At 37.2% G+C, this 20,289-nt stretch overlaps 1 protein-coding gene across 1 annotated transcript; it reads left to right on the top strand.

The window, feature by feature from the left end:
• The first annotated feature begins 1,955 nt into the window (after positions 1 to 1,955).
• LOC143851381 (protein indeterminate-domain 7-like) lies at positions 1,956 to 4,958 on the top strand. The gene is made up of 3 exons (XM_077360788.1): positions 1,956 to 2,844; positions 2,943 to 3,339; positions 3,716 to 4,958. The coding sequence occupies exons 1-3, from the start codon at positions 2,652 to 2,654 to the stop codon at positions 4,623 to 4,625; spliced, it is 1,500 nt and encodes a 499-aa protein (XP_077216903.1). The 5' UTR covers positions 1,956 to 2,651; the 3' UTR covers positions 4,626 to 4,958.
• The last annotated feature ends 15,331 nt before the right edge of the window (positions 4,959 to 20,289 follow it).

The following is a 20,289-nucleotide window of genomic DNA, read 5'->3' as shown; positions in this document are numbered from 1 at the left end:
TATAACTGATTTTACTTTTTCAACTGATTTTAAAATGTAACCGAAAATGGCGTGGATCAAATCAGGGCCCTTTTCCGGCTCATTATGCAAGGGCTCCCTTGCCTCTATCATTCCTCTTATATCTTTTAAATTCTTGGGATTATTTTGGGATCTTGTTGTTTCATCAAATATCGAGATAAAATCACTATTTTGAAAATATCATGATAAAATCGTGATATTTTGAAATTATCAGAGATATTTGTGACATAGCTTGTAAGTAATTAGCACTAGAAAGCAGGGGTGTCAATGGACCCAAACAATTTGATGGATCCAAAGGATCCGAACATTAATGGATAAGATTTGGGCACTACAGTTTGATCCGACTGTGTGCATTGGATCCATGTCTTAATGTCCAAAATTATTTCTGATCATGGCCCAGACATACCCACAAAATCCGATAGTGTCCTAGATCTGAATGGAGGGCGTCAATATAAGAAAATACCATTCACATTAATTGTGGATAACATAATTAAGAAGACCTAGTACACTCTGATGGACGATCCGATTTGAAATAGATTGTGAGCCAAACTAAAAAAAGTAGCCGATGAGGAATATGAACTGATTGTGACCAAGACATTGGTGGGTCCCATCCAAGGTGAAGTGGGTCCATTGACAACCCTACTGAAAAGATACACCCGCTCTTTATTTGAAACATAGATCTAGAACAGCTGGTCATTATAACAGCCAATAGTGAAAACTATATGAAAGAAAAGGCCTATCATTATTATAGGATCTCCTTTTTGGCCATTTCTTCTATTCTTAAATCTATAATCAAATAATATTATAAAAAACAGGAGATGATAAATTCGATGTCAAATCACGTTAAACGGGTGCAAATAATCCCACAGGCGGTGCGAATTTATCATTAAAAAAAAGAAGGGTGGCCCAGTGCACGAGGCTCCCGCCATTGCGGGGTCTGAGGAGGGCCATATGTACGCAGCCTTACGCCTGCTGGGTGCGAATTTATCATCTCCTAACAAAATTATACACACGGAAATGAAGAGGGTAATCGGCTATAATAAGATTACCATACGGGGATGTCCATTTATATATTAAAAAGCACTTCTTTTGTTTTTTCTATATGGCCACCCATCTGATATAGCTTCTTTCCGAGTTTGAGTCAACTCAACTCAGCTTGGCCGAGTTTGATGTGGACTCAGTGACCTTTCTTATAACTAAAAGAAAGAGCAATGAAGAAAAGGTGGTGGGGTTGGGATCCGACAATCCAGTTTAAAAAACAAAAATCAAGGTAAAGATAAATGATATAAAGTCAATTATTTTGGAATAATTGTTTTAAAACCAGTACTAATAATAAGTTACAGAAAAACAAGAGCCATGAAGAACTGTTTTCGATGAGCATGTCTCTTATGAATTCAATCAATGAACCAATCATGTTAGAGTAAATGCAGAAAGCTGATAAGTGTTGCTTTTTACCATACCCATGTGAGATAAATCAAGAGGTTATCATTCTCTCTTTTACTTAACTTTTTAACCTTTAAGAGAAGAGAAAGGTATTGTCATTAACGAGATAAAATAATCATATACTAGTTCATGTAAACAGGCATATGATATTAAAAAGGCTACTGATATTTGCACTACCTTGTTTTAATAATTGCACAAACTCAACTTGTCTTTTCCTTTTTAATTGACTTATGACAGCTTTTTGGGGACTGCAACAACTTTTTACAGCTGTTTAAATAATAAAAGACAAGATGGGTTAGTGCAATTATCAAAATATGGTAGTGCCAACATCAGAAGCATATTAGAAAAGGAGAGGAAAAAATAAATTTCTGGTTTTGTATACAAAACAAAGGAAAAGACAGAAAGTGCTACGTCAGAATAAGCCTGTTGGGCGTGGGTATTGAATGGGTGGACAATTACACAAGGATTCCTCATCCACATCTCACATCTTTGCAGAAAATTCCCCTCCATACCTTTCCTTTTTTTCTCTTCTCTTCTTTCCATGTTTTTGTTAAATATAAATATATCTTCAATTTTTTTAATTATAATCTCTTATACTATATGACAAGTCTAGCTTCTTCATTCATTTATTTTTTTTTATTTTTGTGTGGCATTTGATGGGTCTTTTTTGAATTAGCTATTAGCAAGAAAGAGTTGTTGAAACATGAAGGCTTAGATAAAGTTGCAGAAAGCTTTGGTGCAGTTTGATTTACTTGTGTATCTTGAAGGGTTTTTTGTTTCAGTTCTTTCTTATTCTTTTTTTCCTCTTTTCCTTTTTTGGTTTGAAGAAAAAGAGAAAAGGAATCATCATAAGAATCTTTGAAGAGAGATGGGTTTTCTTGCAGACTGCAAGAGAAATTGAGGAGACAGTGACTCTAGTGCCAATTCAATCATCATTTGTGCTGTTTTTTTTTTTCCATTTTTCTCTCATGGGGGAGTGTGAAATGATGATTTTCTTTTTGTCTTTTGATCCTGTCAGTGCTTGAGCTCTTCTTCCCTTCTGTTGTAATTATAGCTTGGGAAGCAAAGTAAAACTACAGTTCTTCCTCATGCCTTTGGTACCCATATCTTGATCCATTTATTATATATTCTTTTGGGTGTTCTTCAAAACCCTAGAAATTTTCTCCTCAAACCCTATAGTTTCTTATCTGATGATGAAAGGCTTGATAATTCAACAAAACCCACTTGTGGAGGAGAACATGTCAAATTTGACTTCTCAATCAGGTGAAGCAAGTGTTTCTTCGGGCAACAGAGCTGAGAATGCCATCATGTATAATAATCAGTCTTTTGCCTCTCAAAATCCAACCATAGTGAAGAAAAAAAGGAACCTACCAGGAAATCCAGGTCTCATATTCTATCCTTACTGACTTGGTTTTATTTCATTTTTCATTTCAATTATTAATTCATCTGGATTTTTTTTGTTTTTCTTTCTTTTGAATCAGACCCAGATGCTGAAGTCATAGCTTTGTCTCCAAAAACTCTCATGGCAACAAATAGGTTTGTGTGTGAGATTTGCAAGAAAGGGTTTCAAAGAGATCAGAACCTTCAGTTGCATAGGAGAGGGCACAACCTTCCTTGGAAGCTGAAGCAAAGAACTAGTAAAGAAGTGAGAAAGAGGGTTTACATATGCCCAGAGCCTTCTTGTGTTCATCATGACCCTTCAAGGGCTCTTGGAGACCTCACAGGCATCAAAAAGCACTTTTGCAGAAAGCATGGAGAGAAGAAATGGAAATGTGACAAGTGTTCAAAACGTTATGCAGTTCAATCAGATTGGAAAGCTCACTCTAAGACTTGTGGCACTAGGGAGTACAGATGTGACTGTGGAACCCTCTTCTCAAGGTAAGCAAAACCCAAATTCCCCTAAAAAATAAGGGGGGGAAAGGATTAATGGGAACTCAGCATCCTCATGATTCGATTCAGTACTTCAATAATCAAGCATTAAATTCTTCCACAAGAGATATTCCTATCTTCGGAAAATTTAACCACTTGTGCTTTGTATTTTTCCATGAGAAAGAAAGCATGAAAGTGTAAACATAGATAGGAACAAAATAGCAACACTCTATGAGGAATGTTTATAAAAATCATGAATCATGAAAATGGAAACATGAGTTTATTTGGTCTTGGTTTCTTTTGGTTTCTTTTTGGAGTATTCTGAACTTTTTGAACTCTAGCTCTTTGTAATGTTTTTTTTTTTTTCTTTTGGCTTTTGTTGCAGGAGGGATAGCTTTATTACACACAGAGCCTTCTGTGATGCATTGGCTGAGGAGAGTGCAAGAACAATCACAACAAACCCTCTTCTACCCTCTCAAGCTAGCACTTCCACACCCCATCTAAACCTCCAAACCCAATTCCCTCACATCTTGAGAAGCACAGAAAACAACAGCCATGACCTTGAAGCACTGAAAAGAGACCAACAACATTTTAACACTAGACCAGAAATACCATCATGGTTAGCTTGCTCTTCTGTTATGGGAGCTGGTCCAGGTCCCCCTCCAATACCCACATCTCTAAACCACCTAGAACTGCCAAGTTCAATCTTTTCTACAAGGTTAGATCAAGAATTTTCACAATCCCAAGCTCCAAATCCTCCTCCTCCCTATCATCCTAGCCCATCTCCACACATGTCTGCAACTGCCTTGCTTCAAAAAGCAGCTCAAATGGGTGCAACCATGAGCAAACCTTCATCTTCTTCTCCCTCCATGTTCAAAACCCATCAAGATCACGTGCCTATAAATTCCACCTCACGTGAAGGGATGGAAAGTGGTTTTGTTTCTGCTTTTGGGAATAAAGCTGCTCTTTTTATGGACCAGGCAACAACATCATCAGCTCCTTCTCTACTCCAAAACATGATTACTTCTTTTTCTTCAGGTACTGGTTTTGAAGGGTCTTTTGAAGAGGCCTTTGGAGGGTTTTTGGGTTCACAGAGAGAAGGAAACTCTACTGATAATCTTATAAAAACCCATCAAAGAAACGATGAAGTGGGAGGTGGTGGTGGTGGAAATGAAGGGTTGACCAGAGATTTCTTGGGTCTTAGGGCCATATCTCATAAGAACCTTCTCAACATGGCTGGCATGAATTCCTCTTCATATGAACAGATGCAAAATCAAAAGCCATGGCAAGGTTAGCTTCAGGGGAACTTATATGGAGATGGGTTTCTATTTGCTATGGATAAAATCATAGATTTTGGTGTTTCTTCTTACATTTCTTTCTCCTTTTTTGTCCTTTTTCAATTATCTGTTGTGTTAAGTATACATACCAAAACTGGTGGCTTCTCCTCTCCATTTTCTCTCCCAAAGGGAGGGTTGATTACTTCCAATTTTCAAATTGCTTATTTGTGATAAGGATCTCTCATACACTTGATATGCATGTGGTCCTTTAGTACTAGATATCTTGTATGAATATTCTTATTTTTTTTCTTGTAATTCTTCAGTTGTGCTTCTATATTTTAGGTACCATAAGATGAAAGCATCCACATTGTAAGTCATATTATTTCTTAGGAATAATGGATTTTTTTCCTCGAAAATAAAATGAAGAAAAACATAGATCAAAGGTAATTAAATGTATAATTTCATTTCTTGCTGTAGCATTTCATTATTTCTGTTGGTTTCTGCTAATCTAAAAAATACTCATTTTGTTTTTTCATGTCTGCAATTATCATTTCTTTGGAGCTTATTGGAAAAAAATGGGAAACACTCAAAAATAAAGTGAAACTTAAAACTTGGTGCATGTTAGAAGAATGCTAGCTAGTACGCTATCTGTCTTATCTTCAACAATAGTACTAGCTTTGCATTAGTCAAAACGACTTCGGTTCTTTCTTTTCGGATGGGAACTGTTTATGGATGCCTCATGCCTTTAACAAGATTTTTTTTTTTTTTAAAATCTTTTTACAGTCCTTTTTCTTTGCTACTCGTACACTACCAGTTGTATGTCAAAACAAACAAAGGGGGTGTAAATGGGCAAAATTTCTCCCTTCTTTTTAACTTTACCATTTTTCGAAAGATGAAACGTAAGCATGTCAGGGGCCGGGGGGGGGGGGGGGGGGGCGCATGCAAAGTTGAATAGTTATTGAATATGCACCATATAAAATCTCATGCTTACATTTGGTATCTCACATTGGATATGCTGTAACGACTGCTTTTTTGCAAAATTTTGTGGATGTATTAGTGCAAATTAAACGGTTAGAGATGTTGTTTGTTAAAGTACAAATGATTAAATAACACCAATTCTAACAGCTTAAGCTTTTGGAGTAATTGTTTGTTTCACATGGTATCAGAGCTATTGGCTCATGGCAAGTCCAGAGAGAGAGTGTTGGAGGTATAAATGATTAAATAACACCAATTCTAACAGCTTAAGCTTTTGGACTGTTGACATACACAGCAATATTATGATTTTGATTGGGTTTGGCAAGGTTGCTCTTTTTTCTATGTGGGCTACATGGTTCTCATCTCTTTTCCTTTTCTCCTTGGTCCCCATTTTGGTGTTCATTTATTCTGAAGCTTTTCTGTTTCTTTTTTCCTTTTTATCATGTTTAGAAGCCATGAAAATTGGAAATTAAAATTTTCTCCTAAACTCTTTTTCATTGGAAAATGACTTTTCCAAGGATTTGTAATATATCAGCTAAAACGTTTCCAGCAAAAAAAAAACTCGATGTTTTACCTGAAAAAAAGGGCATTATCAGACCTTGGAATGGTCGTTTTCCAATGAGACTTTCTTTCAGGAAAAACTGTTCATGGTTGCCAAACATGCCCTTTGCGTTCTTTGTTGAATAAAAAAGAAAGAGGTAATGAGTCAGAAGTGGGAGATGGTATCCCTACTCCTTGTCATTTTCAATACTGGCGCAACTCTTTTATTTATTTTTTTACACTTCTCTCTAATTAGCTGTTTGAGGTTGTAAAAATGCCCATCAACAGCCAAATGAAAGTGCAAACTAAAGAGTATTTCCCTTCTAATCTATCTTTCTGAGTTTTCTTATTAGAAACTCTCTCTCTCTCTCTCTCTCTCTCCACGAGAATAGTACAAGGCGAAATCGTCAAGATTCCATATCTTTATCTAAAAATACCATAAATACATAATCTACTTTAAATTGTCTAACTTGTTTTGAACAGTTGGCAAATCTGACTTTTAAACTCTTCAATACGTAAGTTGTACAGAAGTACACTTTGTGCATAATGCTGCAACTACATGCAAGCCCAATTGGGAGTTTCGATGGTAAGTTGCTCCTTTTCTTTTGCATTGATGTTTTCCACTCGAGCGAGGAGTAGCCCCATTTTCTTACTTGGGACAGCCTCCCCCAACACACACACACAATATTTATGACTACTCCACAGGGGGAAGTCCCAAGTAAAAAATGGGGGCAAATATATCATTTCCCTTTCTTTATTATTAGATTAGTAGTAGAAGGAACCATCTAGTATATTATTCTATATTTTTAGGTTATTTTTTTTAATTTTTTTTTTGCATCTCCCTCCCTCCTCCCTCGCGAGAGCGAGGTATCATATATGATATATGCCCCCAAAATAGAGAGCCTTGCGTACTAGAAGAAAAGCACCTATACCTAACAAGATTGAGTGAACACTCAAAATTGTGGTCATTTTATTTCTATCTTTCAATCCAGAACCGAAGAATGGAAAGGATTCTTCAAGAGTTTAAGGTCCAAGAAGCGTAAAGCCTAAGACTGTAGAGGAAATAAAGTGAAGTACTCCAGATCTGTTTAATGAATAGTGCTAGTGCAAATTGCCAAAGATGGATTATGGAAGGATACTATCCTAATCCAACATAGTTCCCTAATCTATCCAGGTTACCTCATCTAACTTATCTGCCTAATCCACCACCAAGAGCATCCAACAGTGAGATCTCAACCTAATCCAACAGTGACATCTTACTCATTCTAACATGGGGACCTGGGTTCATAAGTGGCCCCTTTGGGGCTTTTCCATAGCCAAAAGTCACTCCGATCCAATAGTTATCAAGTTGTAGAGAAAATCTGAACTGAGGTAATCTTTCTGGATTCGCTCAGCCATGCAGCATCGCTTCCCATTGTCATTGCCACTGTAGCACTTGTATGGCCCAACCCATAAGGGTCATGTAAGCTTCACTTCGTTCCTACCTTCCTCCAATAATATATGATTGGCAGTCCCTCATGAGCACCTTTTTGTTTTCGGAGCCTTAATCATTAGATCATTAGTGTTAATCCATAGTCAACATGATAAAAAATTCCTTGTGATCGCTTACAGGACAATGGTTGAGATCATGCTAACATGTCGGTGGGGCCAACCAAGATAAAAGGTCCCTTAGGGTATGTTCCATTAGGGGTAAATAGAGGGTTAAACATTTATTTAACCCCTATGTAAAAGCAGTGGCTATTTCAATCGTTGTAAGTCATGCGACTTACCCCCTCAATAGGTCGTAAGTAGTAGCTTCCTCCCTCTCCTGTCCTTTACCCCAAAGTGGGGTAAGTCACATGTCCCCTTAGAGGCAGTAATTAAAAATTACGTAAGTCACATACTCTCTCTCTATATATAAAGAGAGAGAGGAAAGTGTTCATAAGCTATAGCTTAGATAAGCTTATCTAAGCTATAGCTGAAAAACACATGTGGCCCCACATTTTTTTGGGATCCAAAGCATTCATTTGAAAGGCCCTTCCATGAATAGGGTGTGTACCAAAAATCAGCCATATAGGATCATCCTAATCCTGCCATCTGTTGAGGAAAAAATGGGCAGAAACATTGACACACAGTGGCTGTCCATCTCCTCCCCCCCCCCCCCCCCCCCCCCCCATGAAAGGGCCTTCCAAATGAATGGTTTTGATCCCCACAAAAATGTGGCCCCCACCCTGTTTATGCACTCGTGTGCAGGTAACTTACCTGCACACGTTTGTAGGAACCTTTTTCATATATATATATATATATATATATATATATATATATATATATATGTGTGTGTGTGCTTGGCACATAACATATACTTGTAAAATGTAAAAGTGCAGTGAAGATTTTGGTGATCTTAAGAATTATTACAAGGTATTGCTTTTCTATATTTTTATGAGAAAAATCTAGTCAAATGATCATAGCCCGCTTGATCAAGGGTGATGAAAAAGACATTCATTGATGATGACTACACGCCATTGATTCTTTGCATGTCTCTATCTTAGAGAGGGAGAGAGAGAGAGACACTACTTGACCGTCATCACGTACATGGGTCCACTAATGTACCATTGATACATAGTTCATGTGGCACGCTTCAAGTGATCACCAACATTCCACATGGCTCCAGTGTGCTTGATACATTGTTCATCTGAAACGCTTTAGATGATCGAGTCCTCTGATCTAGTAGGCCAGCTAGAGTTTTGTCACTTGTGCATCTGACGCATACAAGAGACAATTAAATTTACATCCTCTATTGATCCTGCACATTGGAACACTAAAAATCAAATACCTCCTTAGCTTACTCTGCATATTGAGAAAGCAAATTAATTTTGGGCAGTGATAAATCAACCCCCAAAGTCAAGGTGGCAACTGGGCTGTGCCGGCACGGCACAATTGCTACAGTGGGTCGTGCCGGGCTGAAGGTTTAGGCACGCTGCACGAAACGAAAAGCGGCACGAAACTCTTTATGCGGCTGTTTTCTCATGCCTTGCGTGCCTGGCCCGCGGGCTGTGTGGGCTGCAAAATTTCGTGCAGTGCCGGCACAGCACGGCCCGTTTGCCACCTTGACCCCAAAGGCCACAGACACATAGGGGGTCGATTAAAGATATTTGGGGGTCGATTTATCACTCCCCTTAATTTAAGGGCAAACTAATGCAATTAGATTCCTCTAAAATAGTTTACCCGGAAATGGGTTACCCTCTCATATTTATCCTAACTTGAACAGACACTTAGAAACTAAACTTAAGCCAATGACTCTTTAGCTATGATTTTTGAGTAGGAAAAGTTTTCCCTGAGGTCATAAGCCTCATAGAACTCTCTCTCTCTCTCTCTCTCTCTCTCTCTCTCATATTAATCAACTAACTGAACCGGGATGTACCTTTATATTTATCCCTTGTCAACTAACTGACCCTAATAAGATATTTCATTATTTCAGTTTCAATGAAGCATCTGACATCAATCTCTCTCGAGGTTATGTTAATTATGATCGTTGTTGTTCGTGAATATTTCGAGCATATCTTGAGTTTCATTACGCTAAAAGGATTGCCATTGCTTTTGAAAATCAGCCTATGATGTTATCCCTCTAAATAAGCTATAACCATATCATTTCTCTCAAAATCGTGGAAAAAATCCTGCCAAAAATACATTTCCTACAATCCAAACAGGGTCTAAGTCAATCTACTCAAGAAAATGAACTCACATCATCTATCTGTTGCATCTTTCTCTTTCAGATGATTTCTCTTTACCTTAGACAATAAACATCACGCTGGCTCAACTTGTTGATTGTCTTTAGGAAGATAAGAAGGGGATTTTCCACAAATACTCAACAGCATGACAAAGTCTTTTAAATCTTTGTAGAATTCTCACTATCTCCCTTTCATAGACTCTTCTCCTTCTTCTTTTTCTATTCTCTGTCAAGTCTAATCCAGTGATTCATTTTGGATATTTCGAGAATCAACTTTGGAATTTTGAGTCCAATAATTGGTTTTGGACTCAATATTGATTCTCCAAATCCAAAAAGAAGAAGGCCTTGATGCACTCCCTAGAATCGATTCAAGTTACTAATTTACCACAAAGACTTTAGTTATTTAGCTAATTCATATTTTGTCAATCTCAAATTCTAGGCTATGGCATTTGGCTCGCTCTATGTTGGCCCACGATCAACATCATATGGAACATATCTTGAGCGAACAAAATTCTATGGAAAAATAGAAAGTCTTTAAGTAATCAGAAGGATAGTCTCAATCAATAGATAGTGGATCCAGCTTGTATGATTTCTAGCACAATAAAAATTGCCCCATTAAATAAATCATTGGGTCCAAGAATCTAAAGATGGCCAAATCGATCCGCCTTGTTTGCCAAACAGTTTTCTTTGTAAAGATTGAGAAATTCTCAAATCAATACAAGGGCCTAACTAGAGCTTAATGTCCTTAATGGTTGGATCAATTCACCATAAAAAAAAAAAAAAGAAGCTAAATTAATCGAAAATGGTAGAAAATTTATAAATAATTAATCTCAATTATTGAAATTGTAAAAGGTCCACAAAACCCAATTTACGGCTTAGCACTACAATAGAAAAACAAAAATAATGGTAAAGAAACTTTGATTGAAAATAAATCCAAATTAATGATTAGATTAGGTTCTAAAAAATACGAGATTGGACCAATAGAATAACAAATTAATTCTCCAATTTCAAATGACACGCATTCATTTGTTAGTGTTGTTACTCTGAAAATACTTTGCTAGATATTGATATATATGCACTTTTGTTGAGAAAATCCGATGGGCAACTCCAATCCGATCGTGCACAAATGAACGGAAAAGCAAAAGGTAAACACAGGCCACAAGATCAATGCAGAGATTTTACGTGGCTCTGCCAAGATGCATGCGTTTACGGGCAAGAACACAATCTAACAATATGAGAAAACAATATACAATGATTACATCAGCTTAACATAAAAGTTGCGAAACCGCACCCATTTCCTTATCCTCTCAACCAAGACTGTACACAAGAAAATCACGAGAAGAAACTCTCTTTCCTCTCTCTTTCTCTCGCCTCCTCTTTGTAGCTGCCACACAAAGAGCCTATCACCAAGAGAAAAACGCCCCTCTCTTGACTATTTAGATCTTAGGTTTTCCAAAAATCGGAAAAAAAAATAAAAAAATAAAAAAATAACCCTTTCTATTTTACCTTCCCACTACACCATGGGAAACAAGCCAAAGGCAACCTTGGCTTTCTTCTCAGCCACCTGGAGATTTTTCGTTGATGCCGCCACTAGCTAGTCTGGTGTCACCACAAACCTCCACTGGCCTTTCGAAGTACCAGCTACACACCATTGAATCACCCTAGTTCTGACTCCACCTGATTCGATCAACACAACCAATGCACCTGTCAACCCGTTGACTCACCCAGTTAACCCTGGAGAGGGATCTCATTCCATCCTCCCTGACACAGGAACTGTCATCTTGCCATCAATTGCAACCTTGAAAACGGTCTAAGCACAAAAGATACCCTATGCGTGCACGCTCTACTACTCTGTTTCCAACCATCCATTGAGATCGTAGGGAAACTAATCATCGTGTCCCAAACCAGATGACACAATCTATCACACTTCCCTCCTTTCATTATAACCATACAACCGCGTGTGATTTTCATGGATCCACCTATAGCTTAATACCTGCAACCCCTGGAGTCCAACCGGCCAAGTGACACTAGATTCTTCTGTATATTTAGGATATACGCCACACCACCTAAAGTACAAATCACTCCACCGAACATTTTGATCTTCACCGTTCAAACTCTCGTGACGTCACAGGTAAACACTTCACCCAAGGCCACTACACGTGCCTTTGTCCCTTGGAACGTATCAAAATATTCCCTCCTCGAGCATACATGAACAGAGCATCCTGAATCTAGAATCAACTCATGATCGATGAGGAGAAGTGTGATTACCTATGGGGACTGTGAGAACATCTACAACCTCTTCGCTTTACTCATCTTTTATATCAACCTATTCATAGTACCATTGTCCAAGCTCGCTTTAGACAATCCCACTTCATGTGACCATATTCCTCGCAATGATAACATTGCACCCCCTTTCCGCTAACCCTAGATCCTTACTTACTTTTTCTAATCCCTTGTCATACAGCCGGTCTTCCTCTTTGATTCCCACCATGAACAACCATCCTATGCTCTTCACTCCCATCAAGAACAAGTTTCATCCACATCTTATTTGATTAGAATGACATTGTGACTTCCTCTAACTTAACTATATGTCTGTATCATTTCCATGCAATAAAGTCATCACCAATTTGTCATATGAATCCAAAAGCAAAGTAAGAAGCAAAAGTGTCTTCTCTTCTTCCTTCAAATTTCATCAACCTTGTGGAGCTGATCCACAACCCATTGAACACATAAATGTGCTCTAGAAGATTATTGCCTTCCTGCACCTTCAGCCCGTACAACTGTTGCTTAAGGAATAATCAGTTGGCTAAGCTTTTTGACATGTAAATTTTTTCTAACTTTTCCCATAATTTAGGCACTTCTTCTTCTTCCATAATTTTAAACATAACGTTATCTGCTAGACATAATCGAATCGTGTCAACCACCTTCGACTCCATGTCTTCCCACTCGGCTTCCGTCATCTTTTTCGGCTTGCCATTCATTCCCTTCAACGCCTTAGCCAGGCCTTGTTAAACAAGGATGTCTTTCACCCTTATCTGACATAGGGTGAAACTGCCCTTTCCGTCGAACTTGTCGATGTTAAACTGGGTGGAACTCAAGTTTATTGCCATCTCAGATCACCCTCAATGCGAAACTCCACCTCGAACGAGAATTTCTTGGATAATCTTTTTACCCTTAAGCGATCATTATAGCCATGATCCAATCACAACACAAACAATCACTCCACCCTGCCTCAATGATCGCTCCAACCAAAGCTTTGATGCCATTTGTTGAGAATATCTGCGGGGCAAATCGAATCCGATCGTGCAGAAATAAATCGAAAAGTAAAAATAAACACAAGCCACAAAATGAACACCGAGATTTTACGTAGTTTGGCCTAGATGCCTATATCGATGGGAGAGAACACAATCTTCCACTATGAGAAATCAATATACAATGACTACATTAGCTTAACCCAAACCCACAACCCTTTCTTGGCTTCTCTCAACCAAGAACATACACAAGAGAAACCCAAGAAAATCCTAAGAAGAAATCCCCGAGAAGAAACTCTCTCTTTCTCTCTCCCTTTTTCTTTTTTCTCCACCTTGCCTCCTCTTTGCAGCCACCACACAAAGAGCCTTCAGCCAAGAGAAAAATGCCTCTTTCTTGTCTATTTATATCCTATGTTTTTCAAAAACCTAAAAAGAAAACTTTTGTTTTACCTTCCCTCTACACCGGGGGAAACAAGGTAACTTTCCCAATAACTTTGTAGTATTTTAATAGGATTTCCCACAAACAAACTCTTAAAGATAGTTTTGAGTCTAAACTTTGATTGAAGCAATTTCAATTAGTACATGGGGTGATAGTTATATCAATTAGTATCAAAACATTTAAGACTTAAACAAAAGGGGTGAAGGGAAAATAGATAGCATATGCAAATCAATATCCAAGAACGGAGAAATAACTAAGTAGCAAAGTAGAAGAATTCCTAGCCAAAGAATTGTGTCCAAGCTTGTCCTAAAATTTCAAGACCACTAATAAGAAGTCCCATAAGGAATGGTCACCAAAAGAAGATCAATCTAGAGAGAGAGAGATGTTATGACATAGATGATGGCGAAAATGCAAGATAAATAAAGACCCATGTCGGTTTTCAGTTTTAGAAATAGATAAAAAAAACTAAGAGATTCCTCGGAGCTGTTTTGCTATTTTTTTAGTCTTTGTATTTGTTTTTGTTTTGTCAATTTCCTCTTGACAAGGACGTTGGTCGGGTACTGGAGAGAGAGTGGGAGGGAAGGGTTTGTGCATGGATGTGTATGAGGAGGAAAACTGGCATGTTCTGTGGTTTTTAAAAGCATTGTTTTTTAAATATCTTTGGTAAGTTACATGGTGGAATGTCGAGGCAGCTATCACGAGGTTGGGAGACAAAAAGCACGCCAACCCAACCACACTCAACCCTTCATCTTTTTTACAAGATTATTTTATATCACATTTGCCCCACACTGCTTTTTGTTTCTTTAGTTTTAAAAAATAAGGTACCTTTCCCTCTGAAAAGCTGCAAAGAAGAGAAATATGAGAGAGAGAGAGAGAGAGAGAGAGTTTTGGGTTGGGAAGGCTTTTTATGCTCTCGTTGACATAGAAAGGCTTAGCTAATATTGCCTTCTTTTTGACTTGAGGGGTCTCTCTCTCTCTCTCTCTTCTGTCACTCAAGGTGGGGCTTCTCATAATTTAGCCAGGTTGGAGGGTCCTTTTCATACTTATGAATGGAAGTAAAGTATGATGGAAAAATCAATCATTTTCGGGGTAAAATTTTACAATGGGAGTTGATACTTACACCACCTTGTTTTGTTTTGATATTTTGATAGATAGATCTAGGGCGCTGATATTACCTCCCTCCCAACGGTTTCTGTGAGACTGGTTCACTGCCTGAGAATAAATTCACCCCCTTTAACGTTTTTCTTTGCCTTTAGAACTAAACGAACAACGTTAATGTGTGGGGGGGGGGGGGGGGGGGATTTTATCCATCAGAGGGGGGAAATATCATTCCCCTAGATCTATCTTCGTTTTGAAGGAGATGATATCTGCCATCCTTTGTTTGGATATTTTTTCTCTCTTATGTGGATAAGAGAAATTTGTTCTCTTGTTTATATTTTACATGTGTGGAAATAATATTACCATAAAGAAATAATTTATAGTGCATCCAATCAGGGTCTAAATTTTTAAAATAAGTAGTCATAATTTAAATTAAAGAAGGGATTGTCTACAATTCTGTTAGGGGAGCTGATATTAACACCCTTTATTTATTAACACACCCTTGTTTTTGTTTTAAACTTCTTTTATTGATCATAACATATCTCAGGCTACTGTGACAGGTAGTGAAAGTAGCTTTAAAACAAGAAAAATTATATCATACTGCGGGCGAATATCATCAAAAGAAATAGGAGGGCAATGGGAAATAGCATAGACAAATGCTTCAAAAGTGTTGTTATCGCTCTAAAAAATCAAATAAAATACTAAATGTAAACTTCACATTTTTAGGCTTTCCTTTTGAGTAGTGTTAGGCTTAGATCAGTGTTGATATGGTATGGGCATTGCTTAGTTGCCAAAGTGGGAAGCGAAGGCAAGGAGCGATGGGGAATTGAGGGGTTTATAAAAGAGAAAATACATAAAGTGAAAAGTTATTAATAAATTAAAGAGAAAATTTGTGAAAAGTAACGTTGAAAGTCAACATGAAGCATGTAATAAGCCTTAGTAGAAGCAAACAATAAATATATAGGATGAGTAGTATTGTAGTCGGATAGGAAGGGTTGATGTACGTAAGGATTGCAAGTATTTCACTTCTGATTAAATTACAAGTTTTAGGAATTTATAGTTTCACATGTTTTATTCATATTGATTTAATGTCATTTTTTTGGAAAAATATCAACATAAGTTCCATTTGAAACTTAAGATGACTTTTTAAGTTTTAAATGTACTCTTTTTTTTAAATATGTTGCTTCAACATTATCAAAAGGGATTTGCTAGCGTCCATCGCATAAGGCATTTCACAGATAGTCTATTGCTTCTGACAACAGCCACTTCGTGAATGAAGACAAAATCTGCTGAAAAGTGAGCCTCTGTGGATGTTGTCAGATGCAACAGACCATCCGTGAAATGCCTTATTCGATGGACGCTAGCAAATCCCTTATCAAAAAGAAAAATTGTTCTTTCAGGAGGAAATAAGCACCAAAATATGAAGCGTTCTCTTTATTAAGAGAAAACGCGTAGAAATGCAAGAACTTAGCTTCCGAAGCGAACTTCAAATCCAATTAGGAAGTTTCTGGTAACTATGCTCGTGAGCAAGAGTAGTTTATCAAGTTATTAAAATAGCTTTTTGCCTAGTGATTTGACTACTTTTTTTCATCGTCTCGAGGACATGCAGCACGTCTCTAGGGATCGTGTTGATAATAAAAATGAAATTTTATTTTGGCAGCGCTCTTCTATAATATTTTAATAGTTAATCCCACTAGGTCACACATAATTTTCAAAAAAGTTAAATTAATATAAAATACCAGTCGGATTAGTTAAATTATTATGATAAATTATTAACGTTCATAAAATTATCACTCAAACAAAACTTATTCAAACAATATATTTAGATTTTTGAGGATACGGAAAATAGCACGCAAATAACATAAAACTATTTAAATGTAATATGTTTAATATGAAATCAATTTACGCCTGCAATTGACCAAACAACCCATAAATCTCGCACTTACATATGTCTCTGATTGTAGGTGGCGGGGGGGGGGGGGGGGGGGACCATTCCTAACACTTTGACATGTCTTATAGGCTCGCTAACCATACCAACCATGTTAGCATATTATATAGGGAAATGATATATTCACCCCTATTTTTACTTGGGACTGCCCCTCCGGTGTGAAAGAGTGACCATAAATACACTAGAGGGGGCTGTCCAAAGTTTAAAAAAGCCGCCCGGGACGAGCCGGAGGGGGGGGGGGGGGGGGAATGGATGTATCACTTCCCATTAAATAAAATGTAGACTTAGTTGGAGGGGGAAGATAGTATTTATCTAAAAACAAAGAAGGATGTCTTTATCAAAACAAGGGCCATAAGTATCGATTCCCCTTGCAAAATCCTGAAGTGGTGCATCATTCAATCAATATCCATAGACAATGACTTGAAAACCTCCACGAAAATATATTATCAAATGCATGATGTCACCAACTTTCTAAGAGGATTCAGTGGATAAACCTTCAAACCCACGCCTCTCAATGCTAATTAGATTAGGATCACACAATTCTAGAGAGAAATCGATCATTTAATTATTTTTCATGATGAAATGAATGATTGAACATGAAATTGAATTGGAATCTTACCAGTGCACTCAATCCCTTGATTACATAAAAAATTGACCGTATCAACAATCATTGACTCAGTCGAGTTGACTCTCTTTCACCTTGCCTGAGTTTTTGTCTGAGTCTGAGTTTTGAAACACTGTACACAATAACCATAAGACCTATCTAAGTTCAATAGGTTGGAAAGCCAAATGGGGTGGCTTTTAAAGATCTGTTCACTTAAGAAATGATCTAATGGATATAGTATAAACTGATCATGTGGTGTGTGATGGGTCCCATGACTAATCAACGTCGAATTATGATCAAATAATTAAAAAAGAAAAGAGTACAAGCTTGATTATGCATGTATATGCTCTATAGCCGAATCGTCCTTCATAGACAAATCACCATTGGGATCATTCCCAAAGTGATTTTTGTATGGGATTTGTGCATTTCTTGTCTTTAAAAGTTAATAAAAAGAGAAAAGGGTGCATAGGATTCTCTCATGTATGTGATTTTTGTCTCTCCTCTCTCGGAGTATGTGTGCGCGCGCGCATTAGATAGAGATATCATGATCACCCTCTATTTCATTTCCAGCCTTGTCTCTCATTAACTAATAACTACGCATCCCAAAAAAGTGACTGGAATTAAGTATGGGAATAAGATGGGTTTTCCCCCTTAAGTGTCACAAGTTTGACTAAACAACACTCACTTTAAGATAAGGGTGTCAATGGACCTGGACAGTCCGATGGATAGTTCAAATCCGAACCTTAATAGACAAGATCTAAGCACATTAGAAGGATCCATGGAAATATTTTGGATCCTCTTCGTAAGATTCAAAAAATTTCAAATCGTGATCAAGACATAGAAGAAAATCCGATAGATAGTCACGATCCGAAGTCCTTTTACTAAAACACCCTCAAAATATTTCTTATAATAAGTCTTAAAGGAGGGGTATTTTCCATAAAAATGAAGTAAATATTGCTTAGCTTACGACTTTCGACTTTCCCCGACATCTATTTCCCTTCCTTTCCTCAATCGATTTTTCTTCTTGTAAGCTTGCCACTCACCCTCAACAAGGATTAGTTACTAGAAAGTTTTATCGTCACACACCCTCGAACAATAGAGTTCTTTTCAACAATAAAATCATATTCTTCATCAAAATCATGGGTTGTTATTAGATATAGTGTAATTCTTTTCTGAATTGAAGAAGTTTTTGGAGTTCATTTCTAATGAAGAAAGCTGAGATTTTTTGTTGTTTTGTAAGTAGGACCTACTAGGACACTCCGACGGACGGTCCGATTTGAAATGGATCATGACCGGGACACAAGAAGTAGGATCTGAAGAACACTCCGAATGCGATTCGACCGATAAGGGATTTGAATGGATCGTGACTAAGAAATAGGTGGATCCGATCCAAAGTGGATCCGTTGACACCCCTACTTTAAGATGTGTATCTGGTAATCATTCTCCTAATTTTAATACTGAAGCATGGAATCTCAAATCATTCTAATGGAGCACGAACCAGTAATGTTTTCAATTTTTTTAGCTTTATTACACTTCTTTAAATCTATTCTCAAATCTTAAATATCACAGTTTTCATAGATTTTTTAAGATTAAAAGCATAAAGAAGTGATTTTAGGGTTACCAGCACACAGTCTTAAGTGTCTTGCCTCCTCTTGATTGATACTTTACCTTTAAACTCTTCTTCTAAGAGTGAGTTCTATGAAATTTCAATAGATGATTGTCCTTTAATTGTGAATCTCGTTAGCCCTATAGTATCATCTATACTAATGGTTAGTTAGAGGCAATATAGTGTGGGATCATTAGAGTTGGAAGTTTCCAAGATTCTAGTTGTAGGATTCCAATTAAATACCTCAATCAGACTGATAATTTCATTCCCACACCACAACTTTGTGCTCCTTAAAATATTTATAGAAAATAAGTCCATGTGGGCTTACTGGAACTTATCCGGCCCACAAATTTCATACATGGTTTCCAATACTATATATCAACGACGCGTAGTCCGGCGATTAACAAAAAATCTTAGAAATGAACTTGATTTCGTACTTGAAAAGCTCAATAATGACGAGAAATTTAAAAAAAAAACATGTTTTTTAGTGAGATTAATCTCAGCCCTTCACAGAAAAGTGGAAGGCTAATTTCTGGGCAAACTTAGTAGCGATGGAGGTGAAACAACCTCTAAAGATAAGACAATGCAAGTCTGTTGAACTTGAAGAAACTTTATCAAGTTCTAGATTGAATTCCGAATCTATTCAAGCCTTAATTGGGTATAAGCAGAGTTTCAAGCTTTTTTTTTATATATATGAACACTGATTAAGATGAGATTTGGCCTTGTTTGGATTGCAGGATTTTTTGAAATTATTTGGAAAAGAATCACTTTTCCAGAATTTCTTGCTTTTCCATTGTTTGATTACACATTTAAAAAGTAACTTGAACAATGGAAATTCAAGTTTTGTCTAGAGAGACCTACAATTTAAAATGATGTCCTTCTAAGTTCTAGATAGATCATATCATTTCCCTCTAAATCATTGAACCAAAAAAAAAACTAGGAAAACTTTTTCCAAGAGAAATGTTTTACTGCAATCCAAAAAGGAAATAATTTCTTTTTCATTGATGAATGTAAATGGGTTGTCTTGAGAAAATCCAAAACAATGTCCTCGGAAAAGTCAGAGGTCTTTCTCAAAGTATGTGCACAGATTTATGGAGATACAGCATATGGGTACTTCCACTTCCCATGAGCACTCAACAGTCTAGCCTTTTGCAGATGTAGTGTAGTAATCAAATTCAGATATCTTCTCAATAGTGACTTTCACCCACTAGGCTACAACCCATTTCGGCTATTTATTTGGACACCTTATAATTTAGGAAAAATTGTCAAGGGGGGACACTCTTTAGAAAAATTACAAGGTCGAAAACGGAATTTGCAGGAAAACCTGACCAAAATGCCCCCAGGGGTTATCAAGTCTAAAAAGGGCTTATGAAGTTCATAAACATGGATTATCAAGTTCATAGAGACTTGATAACCCCTGTTTAGACTTGATAACCTCTTGTGAGACTCAATAACCTTGTTGAGAACTAGATATCCCCGGGCGAGATTTGTTAATCCTGTTTAGGTTAGAGTGGT

Source organism: Tasmannia lanceolata, unplaced genomic scaffold, assembly GCF_043159265.1.
Source record: "Tasmannia lanceolata isolate RefF3 unplaced genomic scaffold, GAP_Taslan_0.1 ptg000003l, whole genome shotgun sequence".
Lineage (NCBI taxonomy): Eukaryota > Viridiplantae > Streptophyta > Magnoliopsida > Canellales > Winteraceae > Tasmannia > Tasmannia lanceolata.
The sequence above is the reverse complement of the archived record's forward strand: the minus strand, read 5'-3'. Positions and strand labels throughout refer to the sequence as shown.